At 40.5% G+C, this 23,552-nt stretch overlaps 1 protein-coding gene across 4 annotated transcripts in view; it reads left to right on the top strand.

Annotated features, from left to right (window-relative positions):
* RAPGEF4 (Rap guanine nucleotide exchange factor 4) overlaps positions 1 to 23,552 on the top strand; it is a 451,555-nt gene that overhangs the window by 402,709 nt on the left and 25,294 nt on the right. For all 4 annotated transcript variants that reach the window (XM_089690492.1, XM_089690491.1, XM_089690490.1 and 1 more), the window contains 3 exons: positions 6,990 to 7,040; positions 8,707 to 8,794; positions 14,374 to 14,438. In XM_089690492.1, coding sequence (XP_089546618.1) covers positions 6,990 to 7,040; positions 8,707 to 8,794; positions 14,374 to 14,438 — 204 coding nt within the window. The remainder of the gene's footprint in view (positions 1 to 6,989; positions 7,041 to 8,706; positions 8,795 to 14,373; positions 14,439 to 23,552) is intronic.

Raw genomic sequence — 23,552 nt, 5'->3', positions numbered from 1 at the left:
GACCATATAGAGTGAATTCAGGGTCCTAGGTTTAGTAGCACTTTGAAGATTACCACCAGCACACTGTGGTAGCAAAACATCAAATTAACTTTTATGCGCCACCACATAATATGTGTGCCATTTCTGAGCCACTGAGGACCCCACTGGTCACTGCTATCTAAAGAGGGGGTCCCCAGTGGCCCTGAAACATTACACGCATACTGTGGTAATGAAAAAAATGTAACCGCTGTTTTGATACAGTTGTACACTGGTGGTAATCTTTAACCCTTTTGCTGCCAGAGCTACCAAATTTTTGGTAACATATAAAAGATGAGGTTTTGCTGAGTAAATAGATACCCAACATGCCAAACATTAAATTAGTTTTCGCCTATTAAATTGCGTCAAACTTCAGTACCTTATATTTTCTATAGAGTAGATGATGCTTCAAAAGCCCTTTATAGGTCATCAGTTTTCACATGTGGGCGCCCCGACGTGTGCGTTTAGGTTCTTACGTGCGTGTATGTGGAGGTGGGGGGGCCTTAAAAGAAATGTTTTGGGGGGGCTATTATGTGCTGGGGTGTAACTTTATTTTTTTACAAAAAAAAAAAAATTTTTTTACTTTACTTTTTTTTTTATCACATAGGGGACACAAAGGCTATGTGATGATTTTTTGATGACAGGTTCTCTTTATTGAGAAATGCAGGGTCTAAAAGATCCATTAGATGTATTGCATTGCAATACATCTTTCCCCGGCTATTCTAGCCAGGAAAGTGACAGGCGTGACCTGAAAGTGATGTCATGGATGTCGCCTTCCAGGTCACACAAAGAAGAGGAGCAGACACTCGTCCCCTCTCCTCTCTCCCACCTGCCATGGCTCTTGCCGGGCCTGCAGATGGGCAAGCGAAGCCCGGTTACATGGCAGGAGTGCGCCACCGGAGGGGGGGCGATGCTGAGGGCTGTGGAAGCAATCAGCAGCAGCAGTGCTACCTGACTGCTTCCATCTGACAGGCAGGAGTCTGCCTGTTAGTTTTACACACAATCCTGGTGGCTGCATTCACTGGATTGTGTATAAACCCAGCTGCCATCAGGTCTGTACGGCATACGGACCTGGCAGCGAAGGGTTTAAGCTTTTCAAGCAATGTTAGGACCTCTGATCTTACATGCGGCTTATGTCAGCTAGTTAGAGGGATGAATTACTAAAGTAGTAAAGACTGTTCACTTTACAAAATGAATGTTCACTTAGTTTAGTGAATAGGATGGACCTGTGCTCATTTTACACACCGAACAACTTGTAAGCAAATATCCAGTTTATTTTATTTCTCATACAAATGACTGGGTATTTAAAATGAACAAGATTTGTATCTCCTATCGTCTGTCCCCGATGCCGGCATGTTGACTGTGGGCACCCAGAAGACTGTGGGGGGAGGGGGGGGAGAATTTACATTTCTGATCACCTAGGAGTGGAAGTGAGAGTGGGTACCTGTCAAAACTAGGTACCTGCTCCCAAAAATTGCCATTTCTTTACCAAAAGTGGTGGGGGAGGCCTTCAAGCGAAACTTCCTCTTTTGGGTGGAGAGCCGCTTTAAGCAAATCATACGTACACCTGTTGGCCCACGTCGGATGCTCAGGTGTTCCATGCATCCATGTGCCAGCAGTTCCATTGATGTCTGTTGGGACATAGTGGGTGCACTATGCAAACAGTGTAATGCAGGCCATACTTGGGTTGAATTTCGAACTAATTGGAAATTTCTTGCATTTTGTAATTTGATGTTGCACCATTGATTTCAAAATTTCACCAGCCAAGCCTTTAATTTCACCTCGTGTTGCTACAAAAAATAATTTTCATGGCCAAGAATTTTCTTTTCTTTCCAGGTCACAGCTCATGCTCATTTTGTTTTTTTGATTACATTTCTTGCATGATTTTCCCATCATTGATTAGAAATTTGTTCGTTTTCCAAAAAATTTCCAACATGCCCGATCACTCAAATCCGATGGTCGCTCAAAAAGCACCAATGGTGCGAAATTTGAACGAAAATTCTTTTGGAAGTAGACTCGTGTATGGTCAGCTTTAGTTTGGGGAAATGCACCCATGCCTGCGCTGATGGCACTGATGTCAGCTTGGGAGCAGCAGCTGTGTCCGTGCAGCTGCTATGGCCCATTAGACATTAATGGGACTGCGTGCACGTGGGTGCACGGAACACTTGGTCATCCTGTACGGGCAAAAATGGCCCTTTGCATGTTGTGTATGCATAGGTACGCTTAGGTGAACAAGGCCTTATGTTTTCAAAGTGCACTGACTCTCCTTGCCCCCTCCACCTAATACGATAAAACTACCCCCTTCCCAGCTACAGACTTACTTTGCAGTTGTGCTCGTGGCCGTCAGGTTTGTTTACATCCCACAGCTTCTGGACTTTGTTTACATCTGCTGCCGGTCTTCTTTGAAAAGCACTTAAAGTGCTACTAAACCCAGGACCCTGCATTCACTATATCTGGTCTCCAACAGTACACAGAACATGGAAGTGCAATTATTTTAGTAAATATAAACTGCTAAATACCTTTTCTTATCAGCAGTTAGAGCAGTCTTGTGACTTCTATCATTGTTCAGCACAGCACTGGTTAAAGCTTGTAGGAGGAGTTTTACTTTTGCTCTAGGAGGATGCAGAACCCCTGGCCTCTGTCTGGACAGTGCTGATTGGCCCTGTGCTGATCACATGCACTCTCCCAAGGAAAAAAAAAACCTCTCTAGCAATACCCACCAAACTGAGCATGTGCAGAGTGACTCCGCACAATATGTCTTATCAGGAGATAAGAGGGGGACACTGGAAGAAGGGGAGGTTCAGAGAAGTCAGGATCAAAAAGCCTTTTTACATAATGCAGAGGATTAACCCCTTAGGTTTCACAGTGATTATAACAAGCATGCTTTACTGCATATACAGACTGATTTTACTGTTGTGGGTTTAGTAATACTTTAACCATTAAACACATGTCAGCTATGGTTAAAAAAGCGTGCTGTATGAAACTTTACATTTTTTTTTCCATGACAACCAATCATTTTCCATGTTTTATCTTCAAACATGGGCTCCAAGTAACAGCTGGAATCTGATTGGTTGCTATAACGAATTGGTTCTTTGTTTCTTATAGAATGTTTTTATGTAATCAGAATAGTCAAAAGCTAATCAAAGAACCAAGGTAACATTGTTAAACATGTCATAACATTAACTAGTAATTTTAAATGTACACATTGAAGGACACAAAGATAACACCCAAAGGAAAGGTGTTACAAGGTAAGAGTTGTAGCAATATGCCACATACTTGGCTGCTTAAATCTGAATTGTGTTTTAACTATTTCAGCTGACAATGCAAATACATTTCAGGAGACAGACTGTTGTGTCTGGCAATGTTCCTGGCTCTACTTACATTAGACTTGACAATAGATCCATTTATAATCAATCGCATGGGCACATTAAACTTTGTACCTCAAGGCAGAAAATAAAATGTCATGACTTTGTATAAGCTACGGACCACAGGGACTAAACTGTATTCATGCATGTGTCGAAATTTGCTGAAAATGTATTAAAAACAAGGTTGATACATTTTGTCTTGGTCATTAGTATAATCACACTTGACATTTCAGATGTAATTTTGCATACATTATATGTTCAGTCACAACCTAGCGCTGTCCATCACTCCATAAGCTGACCGACCTCAGCCTGTTCACACTGACATGTCATACATGGGGCTATAAAATTCACTTTAGGCTCATGAGGTCAGGTGACAAGCAATTCCGAATGTAGCAGATGAGAAATACAGAAAATGCACAAATGAATACAAATGATCTGCAAACATCTTGATTGCATTGTATAATATTTCAGCACATTTGTCATGTAAGGACTTGATTCTCACAAATGTTACCAAGCAGTGCTGCCAATATTTAATACTCATCAGGGATATCTATCAGTCTAGTAAACCTGTCACAAACCTGAGCAATGCAGACCGAATGTATAACACAAAATACATAAGCAGAGGTCGCCTTTTGTGAAAAATGCATGTCAGCATAATCCATAGATCTAGAGATATAGGGGTTGATTTATTAAAGACAAATAGGCTGTTCACTTTGCAAGGGAATTTTCACTTAGTGAATGAGGAGAAGGCCTGTTGACTTCCATCCTCTTATCATATGTAGGAAAAATGTTTTTTTTTTCTTTTAAATTTTTTTGCACATGACTGGGTTTTCTTTGCAAAGTGAATTTTCACCACATTGACTAAGCTAAGGGAAAATTCCCTTGCAAAGTGAACAGTCTATTTGCCTTTAGTAAGTCAACCTTACACTCTGATATCAGGATTATATAAAAGATCATCCCTTGCTATTCTTATATTAACCCCTTCGTGCCGGCGCGTCCCGACCCTTTAAGAGTTTTAGAAGCCAGGAGGCGGGGCGGGGTTTAGGGTCATGTGACATGTCACATGATCTGGAAAGGTCCCGATCGAAAGAGGAGATCGGGACCTTTCCGTGAGTACCGGACATGTGTGCTGGGAGCATGCAAGGCGCGTGCTCTTGGCACATATGTCCTTTTTTAATAGAACGCAAATGTGCGGCCACTCAGCGTCTAGGCCCAGACGCCGGGAGGCCGCACAATTGCATTTGGCTGGCGTGAAGAGGTTAAGCTTTTCCTTTCCTAATCTTGATTTTTACATTAAGAAAACTTGAATTTGCCCCCATCTCTTCCCAACCCCTCAGTCTCCTTATTGGCTCTTTAAGGAGGCAGGTAGTTTCATTGACCAATAGGGAATTCGGAGGATACAAGATAAGCTTTTATTGGAAGAAATGAAGATTTGCTCATAAATTAGTTTTAAATTTAGAGCTGCCCTATAGCAGAAGTACTGCTACAGGGCAGCAGGGCTGCACAAAATCATGTATATATGTGATTTTGCATTTCCGGACAGGGGGCGCGCCTGCGCCATCATACCCATGCCAATACTGCCGGCTGCAGATGTCGATCACCGGGTCCCTGCCAGAGATTCCCCGCCGGCACCCAGCGTTCACCAAGGGACAGTGACAGGGGAGAAACCTGTGTGGAAACAACACAGGTCTCTCACCTGCCAGCAGTAACATGCTGCTGTGTATTTCTCTGCACAGAAGAGAAATACACAGTAGCATGTTTACATAGTAAAACAGACAGCACACGGTTAACCCTTTGACCATCCCAGATGTTAACCCATTCCTGTCCTGCCCAGTGTCATTAGTACAGTGTCAGTGCTTTTTATTAGGATAAATCCTCTGGAGGGCAAATGGTTAAAGTACACACATTAAAGTAAAAAATACAATGTGTAGAGAATCAATAACCCAAGATGGTTAGGTCAATTGCTGTAATTTTTCCAGTGTAAGGTGTAAGTCAATTGAATTAAACACTTGGCATGTTCAGTTCTATAAAACGTTTGTGTGACTTGGATAACCTGTCCAATGTTTTATGTCTTGGAGTGCCTTTTCCTTTGCGAAAATGTTATTATCCATAAAAAAACAAATACCTAAATTAATAAATAGAATTAGGCTCCATTCACACTTGCACAACTTGTCATGCGACTTTGGACACTAAACTTGCATGACAAGTCGTACCCCGTGGTTTTCAATGACAACCGTTCAAATATCTACAACTTAAAGTTGCAGCAACTTCAAAGCAGTTTATGCACTTTTTTGCAACTTAAGTCCCATAGACTGCAATGTAAACCCTCAAAAGTCGTATGAAAGTTGCATCTGAATGTTATACATGCAACAGTTGTCCATTATCATTAATGAAAGCCAAAGTTGTATCCAAGTTGCACCCTTTCAAAGCTGCATCAAAGTTGCATCAAAGTTGCACTCCAAAGTCCTGCAATTGTGGAGCTGTATAAGTGTGAATGGAGCCTTAATGAACTATTTCCCCACTTTTCTGTACAATCGAAGAGATAACCCCCGTGATACCTTGTGTGCGTGCTCATACTCTCAACTATATCATGGTGAATACAGCATAGTTTATACACACCAAGGAACTGAATGCCTCAGTTGCATCATAGAAGTTTACGTTTTTCTTTGTTCAGATCTGTGTTCAGTCCTGTGATGCTGTGGCAGCTGGAATTAAGGCTGAACTCCATGAAGATATAAAAGACACAAAATAATAGATTCCTGTATTTATTAATATATCATTTTGTTTTTCTTAAATTCAAGCAAAGTAAGGACCTAAATTTGAATTGGCATCAGCCTCTTGCTATCCCATGTAGAAACACAGAAAAATAGAGGAGTGACAGCTGAAAAAGTCTAAGTGGTCCATCAAGTCTGCCCCATTTTTTTCAATATACGTTTTAATTTTTTTTGTTTTCTTTCAACCTTTTTTTGTCTGAATATAGATCTCTGTTTGTCTCAAACATGTTTGAATCTACTTATTGTTGACTGACTCACTACGATGGCTAGAAGTCTATTCCAAGCATTGTCTACTCTTTTGGGGGGAAAAAATTCTTTGTATTAGATTTAAAAATAATCTGTACAGCAGAGCTCAACAAAACCCAACAAAACAGAAAGACATTAACCCCATTCCTCCCGGCGGGGCAGCAACTGACCTACTACTAGCAGGTAGCCTGTTTACAGCTTACAGTCAGATTGCAGACATATGGCTATTGTATAGGTGTCAATGAAAAGGCTCCAATATAGTCTAAACCAAAACTGGAGGAGAGCTTTTGGACTAGTGTTATTTCTAACATCATTATTATATTAATTAATGTTAGAATTGATCCTTTCTCTATTTTTTCCCTTTTTTTATTCTTTGAGTGGTATGTTACATCTTAGATCTGGTACTATATCCTTATCACCTAAATGTGTTCTGCAGAGTTCCTCTTTAATCAAAAACATATTTTCAATATGAATCCCCACGCCTCCTGAAAACTTAGCTGTCCTATATCATGGTCTATGCAAGGACTGGTTAAATAATACCTCAATGTGTCCAATCAAAATGCATTAGTTTGCCATTTCTGTCTTTTAGAAACTTCCAAGCAAGTTTAAGAAGATCTATGCAGAATTTGAAAACTTAATGGTGAGTAAAAGAAATATCTTAATATATAGTAACATTTACAACATTTGTTGTAAATTGTTGCACAAACAAAATGTATAAAAAAAACTTGGCCAACCTATTAGAAACACAGTATAAACACAATTAAGGGTTGAGGAATACACTTAATGGGTCACCAAATTCCATGCAGGGCCATGTTGGTATATCTTATTTATAGATACTCCTCTTATATATAAATCCAACAATATCCATTGTGCCATTTGCAAATAAGAGCTGATCGCTCATACATCATGATGAAGGTCAAGCAAAGCAGATGCATACATTAGGCCATTACATACTCAAAGTAGCCATGGATCATGAATAGTGGATTGATGTCCAGTTGTCCTCTTATGTCTGTTCACTCTAGTCTTCTAAAAGCCTTAGTATGTAGTATTTGAGGGATCCGCCACACTGCATATTCAAACATACTTTGAATACTTTGCTGAGCATTAATGTATTGGCAAATAGAACTTGACCTCTCACATACAAGGACTCAACAGCCTAAAATGGCCACCGCTCTTGTGTAGTGGATAACTATCTGATTGTCCATTCATATGTGTCCACTCTGATCTCCTTGAATCCTCAATGTGCAGTATTGGAGGGTCTGCCACCAAACTTTTGCAGAAAAAAACAGCCAATAGGACTTGACATGAGGAGAATGTATATCAAATGATTTAATGGACAGTTGGTGTTTTGATTGGCAGAATGGTGGGCTATGCCCCACCTAAACATTGGCTATACATTGAATCACTTAAAGTATAGTACATTCTTCTTGTTTATAGAGAAAAAGTTTGTTTGCCATTGCTGAGCATTTTCTTAAAACCCTAGTTACTTGGGAGTATCTGGCTTCCTTACACTTGTCACTAACCAGAGCAAGCATGCAGCACATAAGTCCAATCTGCATTCTTGTTCCGAGTCATTGACTCAGAATACATTTAGGGGTCAGTATGAGAGCCAAGCAACTGACACTTTAAGATTCAGAGGTTAGCAGTTACAGGTTATATACAGTACTTTCTTACATACCAGTCTCCCATAATTGCAGAATAGGCATCAAACCACAACAGCCAATTAGATCTTGTGAGAGTTAGGTTATTGAGCCTATAGTTGCTTAATGTAATTAGTGCACATTTTGTACTTGAACTCAAAAGAAAAAAAAAAACATTTTTCATCTTCTTTGTTCTTGTAAGTGAAGTAATAACATAGTGATAACAAGTGTAGTATTAAGCCTAGTACACATGACGAAGAATACCGCTTTCAGAATGACCGTCCAATAATCTGATCTTTAGTACACAGCTTTCGAGAGCCAATCACGGCAGTTCATGCTAAATTTTTCAAAGGGACAAGCGTGAACATTTTTCTCATACGATAACAGAATGAACGATTTACATTTAATCAGTACAGTATTCATCTGTAAAAAATCCAGTGACCAAAACTGCACACGCTCAGAAACTAAAGAATATACTACAATACAATACAATATAATACATTACATCACTTTTGAAGTTGTATTTTGTCTTACGAGAATTTGTGTAACTTTAGTAATCTTTTTGTTTTTATGAGACTAGCATGCAAAAGAAAAATGGATGATCCTTTGTCCTATATTTTCATCATGTGTACTAGAGTTTACTGACATTCCTTCTTTTTGTTCAAGGACCCATCAAGAAATCACAGAGCATACCGACTGACTATAGCTAAACTGGAGGCACCAATTATTCCATTTACACCTTTACTCATTAAAGGTAATCTCTCATTTTGATCCTACAGAGAGAAATGATGTCTTATTCAATAATTATGCTTTATTGCTGCGTAGTATAATTTGCTATAAACACAAAGGGGTCAAATGTTACAGCTTTACAACTTCTGTCTTTGCTACTTATTCTCAGGGTAAATTGTCCTTACCTATAAGAACACTGTATTACAATTTGCAGAGTTTAAAATCTGTTCAGTCATGTGCAAATCAGATTAAACAGGTTGTGATGATTAAAATGAACATACAATGTTTCACAAAACCAGGATCAATAAAAATAATAATAATAATAATAATATAGCTCGGTATTTATTAATAAATCATAGAATATATTTTTGTAATTGCAAGAAGTGTAATAGGAATTTGATTGGATATCAGACACTGTAATCCAATGTATAGCAGTGTTCAGACTCAGGGAGATAGAAGCAGCACAAGGAGCTAATAAGATGTAATACAGTGCTTACGTTTTAACATGGGACATGTTGATAGGAGGAGAGAGCAAAATGACATAGTGGGCTGTTTCATTTTTCACTGGGCAGCAACAGGCTGGGAATGGACAAGCCCTGTAATTTAAGAAGCCCATAGATGACTGGATTTTAATTCCTTCCACCATGGGTGGAAGGAATGAAAATTGCTTGCTTCCTCCTGAAATGCCTTCTGCAATGGTATTGTGTTCTGCCAGTGGGAGGTGCAGGGAGCCTTCTCAGCTGGAAGAACACAATGGGGGAGATTTACTAAATCTGGTGCACTGTGCAGTGTTGGTAAACAACCCCCAATTAATACTGCTAGCAGCTATATAAATATCCAACAGGCTAGCTGTACCCAAGTCGATCGATGAGGTAAAAGTGGGGCTTGGTTCCTGTAAGGGCTTATACAGCAGTGTGGAGATGTAGGCAGACCGATAGAAATAGACTGACTTTGGATACAGGACCTAGATCCCATCCAGCTGGAGGATGGATTAATTCCCCTATGACCAGACCATCCATGAGAGGAACCACTGAGTGACCTCACCTCAGGGGTGGACTGAGCATTTGGAAACTAGGGCACTGCCCGAGGGCCCGGGATCAGTAGGGGGCCCCATGAGATGCCCCTGGTACCCTTTTCATAGGCTTTTTTGAGTTTGGGCAAGGACACAGGGGCCCCATCATCCCCTATTGCCCGTGGGTCCCATGAGTTGTCAGTCCACCCCTGCCTCACCTTAAACACCCACACCATCAGAGGGAAGGATTTCCAGACCAGACCAGGTTCCATTGAAGGGAGATCTCCAGTCTGGCAAATATTGGCTAAATGCGCATTAAGATTGCGCTTCTGGTGAGTTTGCAATCCCACTAATCTATTGCACACCACCGGATGTTAAGCACTTCCTACTATTTGGTTGATTCCAGAATATATGCGCACAACCTGTGGAATAGCACCTTCACGTCACAGAGATTGCCTACTGGGACTTTTTTTATCCATTTATATTTATTGTTTTGATTATCTTTTATGATTTTAATTAGTTTAAAGACTATGAGTTTTTAATACTTGGATTGATTTATGCGCTGCACCTTCACTTAGCACATACATGAATCTAATCTTGGTCAGTTCAGCATGAGCTTTGATCCACTTATGGCTGGCTTAACCCCTTCACACCTAAGGGTAAAACAAATCTTGACGCCTAAGCACAATCTTGCAACTTTGACATGTGTTAGTAAAACCGTACATATCATCACAACTACTTTGTGCATCCAGGTAGATTATACCTTGTTTTTTTCAGGACAAATTGGGCTTTAATTTGGTGGTAAATGATAATAGATATCTCCTGATTTTTTTTTATTATCAAAGGAAAACTAGCCCAAAATAGTAAAAAAACAAATTTGTTTCCAATTTAGCTGTGTGTTTCTTGTTACTACCATACCCTACCACCAAAGTACAACCCAAAATAAATTTTCCAGCTCTTGACGATCTCAGCGATACCATGTATGTGGATGTTATTTGTTGTTTGTACCCACAGTACAGCCCAGAAACAATAGTGCGCATTGTGTTTTTTGTTTTTCTTTTACCTAAAACACACTGACACTAACTTACACTGATACCAATTAAAAAAAAAAAAAAACCCGACCTTTGACCCTGACCTTTGACCTTGCCATTTGATCCTGACCTTGACCCAAACACTAGCCCTGGCACTGAGCTAGATCAAACCTTGATCTAGGTATTTTTTCTTTATTTTTTAATACTTATTTATCTTTTTTTTTTTTTTACGAACATTTTTTTCCCCCTCTATACAAGGAGAGAGAGAGAGATACAATGTATCTCTCTCCTCCATTCCCAGAGAAAAAAAAACAAGGGGGGCAGGCTTCACAGTGACTGATCACTGTGATAGCCAATCAGAGATTATCACAGCGATCATGTGACCCGGAATCGGGAGTCCCGGGTCCCGATCATTAGAACGGGACCCAGGGATCTCAGTGACACCTCGATCTTTGTGCTGGGAGCGTGCTGTACGCAAATATGTGGTCCCACGGAAAAAAGCCCAGTTCTGCGAGGCCACATATATGTGTGACGTCGGCATCAAGGGGTTAAGTTACTAAACTGCTGCAAAATCAGGTCTTCTACTCTACTGGACAGGGCTGTGTTGTGTTGCAAAGCTGTGTAAATCTCAGAAGTGGATAGACTGAATTACAAACCTTTTGACAGGTAAAATAGGTCTTATATATGTAATTCATCTGCATACATAGTTATCTTTTGGTAGTCAACATTAAACAAGTTGCCTGCAGGCTTTCAGCATGCATCAAATAATATTGAAGGTGCATTATGTTTTTCTTTGATTCTATTTGATTCATTTATGTAAGACCCAAAAGTGTGTATCAGAAATGTCTATGTGTTGTCCAAGCAAACAGTTAGTTTCCACACAAGGTATTCCTCTAAAGTGTTACTAAACCCTGGACCCTGCATTCACTACAGTGGATATAAAAAGTCTACACACCCCTGTTAAAATGTCAGGTTTCTGTGATGTAAAAAATTGAGATAAATCATTTCAGAACTTTTTCCACCTTTAATGTAACCTATAAACTGTACAACTTAGTTGAACAAACTGAAATCTTTTAGGTGGAGGGAAGTAAAAATAAAAATCTAAAATAATATGGTTACATAAGTGTGCACACCCTTAAACTAATGCTTTGTTGAAGCATCTTTTGATTGTATTACAGTACTCAGTCTTTTTGGGGTATGAGTCTATCAGCATGGCACATCTTGACATCTTGTGAGGGCATCTCCTGTGCACAGCTCTCTTCAGATCACCCCACAGATTTTCCATTAGATTCAGGTCTGGGTTCTGGCTGGGGCATTTCAAAACTTTAGTTTTCTTCTGGTGAAGCCATTACTTTGTTGATTTGGATGTATGCTTTGGGTCCTTGTCCTGAAAGATGACGTTCCTATTCATGTTCAGCTTTCTAGCATTTCTAGCAGAAGCTTGAAGGTTTTGTGCCAGTATTGACTGGTAGTTGGAACTGTTCATAATTCCCCCTATCTTGAATAAGGCCCCAGTTCCAGCTGCAGAAAAACAGCCCCAAAGTATGATGCTGCCACCACCATGCTTCACTGTGGGTATGGTGTTCTTTTGGTGATGTGCAGTGTTGTTTCGTACCAAACATATCTTTTGGAATTATGGCCAAAAAGCTCAACCTTGGTTTCATCAGAATATAGCACATTTTCCCACAGGCTTTTGGGAGACTTCAGATGTGTGTTTGCAAAATTTAACCAGGCTTGGATATTTTTCTTCATAAGAAAAGGCTTCTGTCTTGCTACTCTACCCCATAGCCCTGACATATGAAGAATACGGGAGATTGTTGTCACATGTACCACACAGCCAGTACTTGCCAGATATTCCTGCAGCTCCTTTAATGTTGCTGTAGGCCTCTTGGCAGCCTCCCAGACCAGTTTTCTTCTCGTCTTTTCATCAATTTTGGAGGGACGTTTATTTCTTGGTTATGTCACAGTTGAGCCATATTTTCTTCACTTGATGATGACTGTTCCATGGTATATTTATTGGCTTGGAAATTCTTTTGTACCCTTCTCCTGACTGATACCTTTTAACAATGAGATCCCTCTGAAGCTCTCTGCGGACCATGGCTTTTGTTGCAGGATGCGACTATGAAAATGTCAGGAAAGACCTACTAGAACAGATGAACTTTATTTGGGGTTAATCAGAGGCACTTTAAATGATGGCAAGTGTGTACTGGCTCCTGTTTAACATGATTTTGAATGTGATTTCTTAATTCTGAACCAGGGGCGGACTGACCGTTCAAGCACTTGGGCACTGCCCGAGGGCCTGGGCTCAGTAGGGGGCCCCGTGAGATGCCCCTGGTATCTTTCATTGGCTTTTTCATAGGCTTTTTTGGGTGTGGGCAAGGACACAGGGGCCCCATGATCCCCTATTGCCCAGGGGCCCCATGAGTTGTCAGTCCACCCCTGTTCTGAACACAGCTACATCACCAGTTATAAGAAGGTGTGCACACTTATGCAACCTCATTATTTTAGTTTTTATGTTTACTTTCCCCCCTAAAAAGATTTCAGTTTGTTGTTCAACTGAGTTGTACATTTTACAGGTCACATTAAAGGTGGAAAAAGTTTTGAAATGATTTATCTTTCACTAACATCACAGAAACCTGACATTTTAATAGGGTTGTGTAGACTTTTATATCCACTGTATACCTGGTCTCCCACAGTACACAGAATGTGGAAATGCAATTATTTTAGTAAATATAAACTGCTAAATACCTTTTCCCATCAGCAGTATAAAGCAGTCTTGTGACATCTATCAGTGTCCGGCTGAGCACTGATTAAAGCTTGTAGGAAGAGTTTTCATTCTCCTCTGACTGTCTTCTGAGGCTGCATGACCCCTGACCTTCTGTCTGGACCGTGTTGATTGACCCTGTACCAATCACATGCCCCCCCCCCAAAAAAAAAACCTCTCTAGCAATACACACCAAACTGAGCATGTGCAGAGTGTCTTCTAGGGCTCAGCAGATGGATTCTTGACAGTGGAAGAAGGGGAGGATCAAAGAAAACAGGATCAAGCAGCCCTTACCTTCCACATTGCAGTGGCGGACTGACCATTTGGAAACTTGGACACTGCCCGAGGGCCTGGGGTCAGTAGGGGGCCCCATGAGATGCCCCTGGTACCTTTTTCATAAACTTTTTTGAGTTTGGGCAAGGACACAGGGGCCCTATGATCCCCTATTGCCCGGGGGCCCCATGAGTTGTCAGTCCGCCCCTGCCACAGTGAGTACAACAAGCCTGCTTTACAGCATATACAGACTAATTTTACTGTTGTGGGCTTAGTAACACTTAAAAAAAGCAATGCAAAGCACAAGTATAGTAAAAGTAAGTTGCTAAAAGCCACAACATCCAATCAGATTTCAACAAAAGTGCAGTTCTGAGCAGTTGCTATGGGTAAGTGCACTTTGCTTTATTGAACAGAAGTGAAATGTTGCCAAGGGGTGCAGGCAGCTAGATGGGCTAAGCTTAGAGCCAGGTCTAGGTCGCATATACATTGCCCTACCTGACCATCTATTCTTTATTTCATTACAGATATGACTTTTACCCATGAAGGGAACAAAACATTTATTGACAATCTGATAAACTTTGAGAAAATGGTAAGTCTGCCTTTGCATGGATGATGTGAAATCGTCTCGGTAGCCACAGGACAGTGGATTTCCTAATATAATAAAGCAATAGTAACATCTGCCGCCCAGCAGATTAAATCTAAACAGCTTACACTAAGTACAGCAATATGAACTCTCTATTCCAAGTTATTCCTACTATCCCATCTGTGTGCCTCTCTCATTTGTAATGCTAAATCACAGTTTAAGTAAAGTCATTATGTAAATTAATTCTAATTGAAATATTTAACGTTAAACAAGTCTTTAACCTCTTTGGCTCGTTAAGCTAAAGTAACATTAGTGTGTTTCCATGTCTTGTCTTGCATATTATAGGCAGTGACTTTGGAATAATTTGAGACACTAATTGGGCTATAATCTATGCACAAAAATACTGTTTGTGTTTTATTATGGCCATACACATATCAATACAATAGTTCAATATAATGATCATTTCGCAGAAAAAACATGCACATCTGTAACTGAATGCCAGGCTGATATAAAAGACTCATATGAATGCAGCTGTGTATTGCTTAACACATCATTACATTTATCTTTTAAATGTAAGCAGTATAAGTACCTCGGTTTGACCCGGTATCAGCTTCTCTCAGTCCCTGTACAGCAGAGCTGAGACATGGAGAGGGAGGGGCAGTACAAAGAGCCAAGTAGTTGCTGCAGTGAAGGGAACGTGCTGATAGGAGGAGAGAGCAGTGTGAGAGAGAGAATAACTCATCCATCGGCTGTTCCTCATTTCACTGTCCAGTGACAGGCTGGGGAAGAGATAATACATGTAAGTGGTACTTTACTGTAGCAGCGAAAAATCAGATCTTCTGCTCCACCAAACAGGTCTGGCATGTATGACAGAGCTGTGCATATCTTAGGACTGGATGAACATATTTACAATTCCTTCAGGTAAAACAGCTCTCATATATGTATTTTACTGTTTACTTGGAGTTCAGTTTTAAAGTTGAACTACAGGCACATATAAAAAATAGGATTTATTCAAGTGCATTTTTATTGTGACTATTGCAGGTGCTGAATTGATTTCAGCTTCTACACAGTATATCTCAGACTGGGAGAGGGAGGGACAGCACCAGGGGTTATTTGTGGGTGCTGAATGCACATGTGCTGACAGGGAACTTACTAGCAGGAGGGAAGGATAGAGTGAGCAGAGAGATGACCTGATTTGTATTTCAGCTGTGTATTCGGGAGTTCCCCCAGAGTTTAACTTCTAGAAACTGTGTATAAAAAGTGGAAAGATGATTAATAAATGATTATTTTAATCTAAAATGAACACCAGCACAGGTAAAACTCACCCTAGCTCCACTGCTATAATAACCACTTGCCTACTGAACACTTTCAATGCTGTCACACTTTCAATGACAATTGTGCGGTCATGCAACACTGTGCCCAATGACATTTTTATCATTATTTCACACAAATAGAGCTTTCTTTTGGTGGTATTTAATCACCACTGGGGGTTTTATTCTTTGCTAAACAAATGAAAAAAAGGCTGAAAATTGTGAAAAAAAAATCCCAAAACTTTTTTCTTAGTCTCTAATATAAAATTTTGCAAACAGGTAATTTTTCTCCTTCACTGATGTGCATTATGAGGTAGCACTGCTGGGCACTGATAGACAGCACTCATGGGCACTGATAAGCTGCACTGATGAGGCAGCAGTGGTGGGCATTGATGAGGAGGCACTGATGGGAACTAATAGGCGGCACTGAAGGACACTGACTGGCAGCACTTCTGGGCACAGATTGGCAGCACTACTGGGCACAAATTGGCAGCACTGTTGGGCACAGATTGGCATCACTGTTGGGCACAGATTGGCATTTATAGGTAGCAATGATGGACACTTTTGGGGCTGCACTGATAATCAGGTCTTCTTTCACACTTGCTGGTTATCTGTAGTACTTTTCTCATGCTGTGATGATTGGACACAGCTGATCACATGGTAAAAGGCTGCTATGATTGGCCCTTTACCTTGTCATGTGATCAGCTGTGTCCAGGGGACACTGCAATCACAGAAAGCGCCGGCTGCATGCCGCTGGAGGTGCGGTTCTGGGAGGACATCATATGACATCCTCCCAGAACTGGACAACGGCGAGGTAACCGTCATTCTGCTATAGCCCTGTCATCAAGTGGTTAAAGAGTATAAGAGCAGAGAACCAGTGCCCAGGGTGGGGCGTTCACTTCCACAATACAAGTCCTTAAAGATTTAAGCTGGCAACTCGGATGTTTCTTTATATAAATCCTGTATTGGTACAAAATATCAGATAGAGAATCTACAGAATGTTAACGCATTTCGGCTGAAGCCTTCCTCATAGCATACAAAAATATAAAATCAAATATATATATATAAGATATAGTGGCACAACACATCTGTTTGCAGAGGGAAATATTTACTTAATTAAAATAATTACAATTAATTACAAATGGAGATGAATAAAAAACTCAGAAGAGCACAATAGTATTACACAGAAATGCAAGAAAAACAAAAAAGTGATACAAAGCATGTACATATAAATGTTTCACATACATTGGCACTTGCATGAATGTCATATATATTATAGTAATTCCATAATAACAAAAACAATAAAAATTATTTCAAAAAAAGACTGACATCCGTCTTGTTGTTTAAGCCATGTGGAACCCTAGTATTGAGAGTGTGAATCCACCACACCTCTCGTTGGAGTAAAATGCGTATATGTCATCCCCTTTTACTGTTTTTTTTATCTGTCGGTTATTTCTTTCTCCACTAATAAATTGTATCCTGTGAAACATTATGTTAATTTTAATTCTAAATTAGTCATGTATGTTGTGGAATGTAGTACATGTCATGCTCAGTATGTTGGCTGCATTATTCGTTCTTTGTGGATCAGAATATCTGAGCATTATAACGATACAGACAATCTGAATGCAAAGAACATATCAAATGCCTCCAAATATTTTAGAGAAGTGCATAAGAGCAGCCTTTACACTTTTTCTTTCTTTGGTCTTGAACAGATAAAATAAACATTAAGAGGAGGTAACATGTACTGCATTTTACTCCAACGAGAGGTGTGGTGGATCCAAACGCTCAAAACTAGGGTTCTGCATGGCTTAAACAACAGGATGGATGTCAGTCTTTTTTTGAAATATAATGCCATTATATTTATAATATAAATGATTATAATCATTTATATTATTTTTGGCATTATGGAATTATAACAATATAAAGTATAAGACATTCATGCAAGTGCCAATGTATGTGAAACTGTCAGGGATCCCGGGTCCGCAGCGGCGCGCGCATGCGCAGACCGCCAATCCGTCCCAGCCAGGGAGGGCAGAGTCCTCGGCGATCGCGGCGGCCGCGCATGCGCAGTAGCAATCGCGGCCACACCAATGGGAGAGCAGGGCGCTCTATTTAAAGCTGCCCTGTGCATCTCCAAGTTGCCGCAAGGTCTTGTTCCTGTCCTGTAAGTACGCTTCCTTGTTGCCAAACTCTGCCTGTTCTGTTTATGCTGACCTTCTCCTGCTCTGACCCCGGCTCGTTCCTGACCATCCCTCTGCCTGACCCTCTGTACCACGCTGCCCGCTACCTGCTGAACCTGGCTTGTGACCCCGACCATTCTCTGCTTACTCCCCCTGTACCACGCTGCCCGCACAATACCGACCCGGCTAGTCTGACCTCGCCTACTCCTGACAGTCGCCCATCCATCCCGCTCGGATCGGGATCTGTCATCCCATCCATCCCGCTCGGATCGGGATCTGTCGTCCCCTTCACAGCAGGCTCAACCCGGGCACGTACCCTCAGCGGGACCCCTCTGCCACCACCGGGGGTGCCCAGGAACGCGACCTGGTTTCAGTCTTGCACCAAGTCCATCCCCACCATCAGGCCTGGTGAAAAGGCAGACTGGGACTTAGAGTCCGCGCCCTGGAAAACCCCGTGCTGTGGACCACTAGAGATCCCGTTGGGCGGAGCCTGACAGAAACATTTATATGTACATGCTTTGTATTTCATTTTGTTTTTCTTGCATTTCTGTGTATTTGTAATAATTAATTGTAATTATTTTAATTAAGTAAATACTGCCCTCTGCAATCAGATGGGTTTTGCTACTATGTTATATACATTGGATTTTATTATATTTGAGGAAGGCTTCAGATGAAATGCGTTAGAATTCTTTATCTCATATTTTGTACCAATAAAGGATATATATGAAGAAGCATCTGAGTTTCCGGCTTAAATCTTTAAATAAAATGAACACCAGTACTGATGGAAAATCCGCTCTCATTCAAGTTAAAGCAGAACTAAACCCATAGTTCTTTTGTTGTACTGTATGATTGTTTTCCAGTGAAAGATTTTTTTAAGCGCTCAGATCTGTAATAGATCAATTATTTATTATTACAGTTATTGTTACATGTATGGACAGCAAAAAAGGACCAGTTCATACCTGAATTGCAGAGGAACACATTCTGCATTCCTTTGCACCTCAGTGAGGTGCAATTTTCAGCCTATTTATTTGAATGGGATAAAAATCATAACGAAAATTGGACATGCACTACTGCGGTACAATGCAGTCCGATGCAGGCAAGCGCTCCTGCAACAGATTGCACAATCAGTGTATTGTAAATGCGATGTGGGAAACGCGCATGGAACGTGGGTTTCCCGAACCATGATCCAGTGTGAATGTGTCCCAAGGGGTACTACATTTTCGGAACTCCGCATACATTCTATAGAAGACTGAGCAGACAGGTAGGTTTATTTATTTATATTTCAGAAGAGTCATAGCTTGTCTCTTCCACAATAAAGATCCGGCCAGCTCACAGTTTTTAAATATTAGAGTTTAGTTCCACTTTAAATATAGAGGATGGACGCTAACTGACAGTTATGAGCTACAGTTACATTTTGAATGGCTGCAAAGGGGATTTAAACATGCTTTGCTTTCATGTACATTTTTGCTGCCTCCTGCAGCTCCAAATACCGTTTTCGGAACAGCACCATGAACTCTGAAAACCAACGGCCAAGCATGTGTTTTCCATGATCTTTGTGTGCAGAACTTAACTCAGTAAAACATTTTTATTAATTTTGTTCTCCCCCCTGTCCCTCTTACACAGATGCTAAAAAAAATTATACTTTTCAACTTTGGGTTAGCGTTTGTGTTGCAAAGCAGCACTTTCTGGTTTCTGGCCTAGGCAAAGGCTCTGTTGCCTCTTGGGATTGCTACATCATAGTTATCCCAGGAGGCAGTGGTTACTAAGCTGCAACTTTGCCACCCACTTGCACATGTGCGTCTTATTTCCATGCATGATGGGCTTTAGTGCCCATCTAGCAGAAGCTGGCAGCACTTGTGTGCATGTGCGGGAACCTTCATGTACAGATGTGCTACAGGTCTCTGCCAGCTCGCAAATACCTGGATAAGGCCAGCAGTACATCTGACGATTTTTAAAGATGGCAGGGCAGAAGAGGGGAAGGGTAGTGGCCAATCTGTGCAGTTAAGCTCCAATTCAGATTAGGAAGGGCAGCAACAAACATTGCAATTTGCAAAGCTGAGTAATCCTTTCCTTAGTTTGTTTCTCTTCTTCTGTCCACCTCTGACTAAACTCTTCAGGATGACTATAGGGGAAAAGGAGGTTAAGAGGAGTTATTAAACAATATATTTAAAGTGGTTGTAAACCCCACATGAAGTGATTGGCCTCAGGTGATACACAGAGATGAAACAAATCCTCCTACATAAGTTGTACTTATCTACATGCAGTTTTCTCTTCTCTACATCCATTCAAAGTGCTGAATTTATAAAGTTTGTCTGAGAAACCCACTGCAGAGCTAAGTGAGGAGAGGTCTGAGAGCTGATTGGAGGGAATGGGCCCACCCGTCTTCACACAGCTCACAGGAACAGAGCTGAGGCTGTCAATCTGCTAGAGGTCCCCTACTCATCACTATTTTTATCTTGGTGACAGGAAAACTTGTCAGAAGTGATTTATGCTGATAGCAGAGGAACTAAGCAGCAGACAGAAATGACATTTAGTGCTCTTCATTGAGACAAATACACACTATAGAGGAATAAGCTTTGTTCATATTTCATGTCTGAGGTTTACAACCACTTTAAGGAATCCTGAAACTATCTCTTCTTTCTCTTGTTTGGTCACTTGTACATTTGAAAAGTAGCTAAGCATATAAAGCAGACAGCATACCAATAGTATATTCTATTCTATCAGTGTTTTTTATTATAATAATCACATGACAAAAGGGATGGAGCGTGTGTAAAAGTACATTGTTTCAATATGCTTAGGGCTGCATGATCTCTAAATATAGATTATGCTAACAGCATCAGGTCACCGAGTATAGGGGCACAACTTGGGGGTCTTTGTGGTCTACTCTGCATATCGTACATTTTATCCCTATGAACATGGAAATGTACATTTTGGTGTGCATAACAACATTTTGAAATGTGTGTTCCAAATTTCCATGATTCAGATTTTTTATTGCTATTGTTTGTGTATCTGTTTTGCAGTAAGAATAGTTGCTATGTTTTAAAATGAGCCCAGTATAGTACATTTCTGGGGACTCAGATCTACAATGTTTGTTTTTACAGATTTTTTTATACAGAATTCCAATTCTTGTAAATGTATTCTAAAGGTATTATTTAATTATTAAATCTGTTCAGTTTACTAAATGTAACATGTTAACCCAAAGTGCAAAAACTTTTACAATGAAATAAAAAGAGAGAAATATATTGAAATAAAAAAGTTAAACAAAAAGAGGAAAGGTATATGAAAATAAAGTGAAATTTACACAACAAAGCAGCAAGTAGTAGTGATTGAAAGCTCACGTTTACCTTTTACTACATTTCTGTGCTGTGTGTTGTATGCTCATTTATATATAATTTGCTGCCTTTCTCTTTATCCATGCCTCTCCACTTTACTTTGTCCATTGGGCTCTCAGCGGTCATGGTTGATCAGTAGCAGTGGCTATGACAAAGCATACTATCCTTCTAGACACTTCTAGTTATGTATACTACTGATCACAGTCAGCTCTGAAGAGCAGCCGTTTAAAGGACTGCGGTAACTTTATATCAACATTATCTAAATCCACCCATCTATCGATAGGCTTGAATAGAATCATATACTGAATCTAGGTGTACAGCCTATTTATGACTTTGGGGAATGGCCAGGTGCAGCCAGTGCTGAACAGATTTTTGCAAGACTGGATAAAAGCAGTGGAATAAAAAGTATTTGGATCAGAAGTAAGTATATAGCTTAAAAGGGGGCTTAGTGTAGTATAGCTTTGAGTGGTGGGAGGATTGCCAAGAGTTGTCCCTACACTAATCCTGAAAAAGTGGGCTTTTATGCCATGAAATGCATTTAACCTCTTACTAAAGACCTCTTATATAAAGATGTTGAGCTTCATCCCCTTCTTTGTGGAAACTCACAAACATCAGGTGCTTCTGCAATGAACTCATAAGGGTCTTTTCTTCTTAGTAAGCGCTATGGAGTATGAAAAGCGTTAACATCTCTTCTTTTTGTACCCTTACGTGGTGTGCCCTGAACTTTTATACTTGTTTGTAATAAATATTCAGAAAATTATCATGTTCCAGTGGAGTGTGCAGCCAATCCATTCTATTGTAAGGGTTTTTTCTTCTTTTCCCGCTCCCAGTCTACACCACCACCCCATCAAGGGTAGTGAACAATGTCCTTTTAGTTTTCCTCCAAGCACTTAAAGTGATATCTCACAACAGAGATCTTCATAAAGGCAGATATTATCCACAGGCAAATCATCCAATGGTTGCAGAGACCTCATGTTTGAAATTCACTATCCTATGGTAAAGCATTAAACCCTTTCCAATGATACACTTGTACCACGCTGCCAGGCCCTGCGCTCCACTTTTGAAACTCAGGTGGCCAAACCATTCTTGAAATTTTTCCATTGTTTTTTAATTTTCCACTTACAGCTTTCAGAGTTTGTTAAAGACCCACCAAACTATACATTTTCTGAAAGCATATGACTTGTAGAACAAAAAGAAGGTGCTACTGTTTTTTTTAGGCTCAGTGATATTCGCACAAATGTTTATCAAAAAATTTTTTTTGCTATAAAATACACTAAAATCATTATTAGTACACACAAACACAGCAAAAATTACACAATTCTGCCTAAATGCCTACTAAATCTAAAATCTAAAACTGTATTGAGTTAATAAATAACAAATAATTGTGAATTTTAAATTGCACCTTTTTGTGAAACGGTGAAAATCGAAGATATGCAAAACTGTAAATCAGCAATTTATTTAAAAAATCTGGAGGTTATCATTTTTCATTTACAGCTGAGTTTGTAAAAGACCCCCCCAAATCATACATGAATAAAAGAAATTGCTACAGATTTTTTAGGTCCCGCAATATTTGAGCGAACGTTTAGCCCTCGCTCTCCATTCTGATACCAATCTTACCCATTCCCCACCCCAGCTGCAGCAGGAGAGGGGTGTGGGGGACCGGTGCTGCTGGGGGGGAGGGCATTCCAGGTTGGAGAGCCATGGGGGAATATATTTGGTGAGTTTAATGTTCCCTGAAGCTTACCTGCAGTGGCTGAAGCCAGAAGGAGGAGGAGGAAGGAAGCTGTTCAGCTTCAGGTAAGGGGTGCTGGGGGATTGGTGAGGGTGGTTCCAGTACAGGGGGGTGAAAGCAGCCGAGGGTATCTATTTGCAGAGATAAACTTCTTTGTGGCTCCCCTGCAGCACCCAAATCTGGAAGGAGGGGAGAGGAAATGAGAAGAAGCAAGCAACAGCATGGGAGACATGGGGGGAGCAGCAGTGTTGGGGGGGGGTCACATTTTAGGTAAATAGCTGCAATCAGCAGATTTTCAGGCACTGTACACAGCTATTGATTTGTTCAGCAGAGTCTCCTGAACATTTTTGTTATAGGTTCATGGTCACTGAAATGACCATGTACTTGTAACAGAAGGAGGAATGCCACATCAGTATGGCGTACTTACCTGGCCAGCTGGAAGCAGTTCTGTAGGTGAGTACGTCTTACTGACCTGGCAGCGAAAGGGTTAAATGTTTCCCTTGTGTCCTTTTTTTTTTGTTTTCTTTTGGGAGTACCTCCATTCGCCATACTGGTCACTGCTGCTC

The sequence above is a fragment of the Staurois parvus genome, unplaced genomic scaffold (genome assembly GCF_062004578.1).
Source record: "Staurois parvus isolate SC_StPar_1 unplaced genomic scaffold, SC_StPar_1.0 ptg000530l, whole genome shotgun sequence".
Lineage (NCBI taxonomy): Eukaryota > Metazoa > Chordata > Amphibia > Anura > Ranidae > Staurois > Staurois parvus.
The sequence above is the reverse complement of the archived record's forward strand: the minus strand, read 5'-3'. Positions and strand labels throughout refer to the sequence as shown.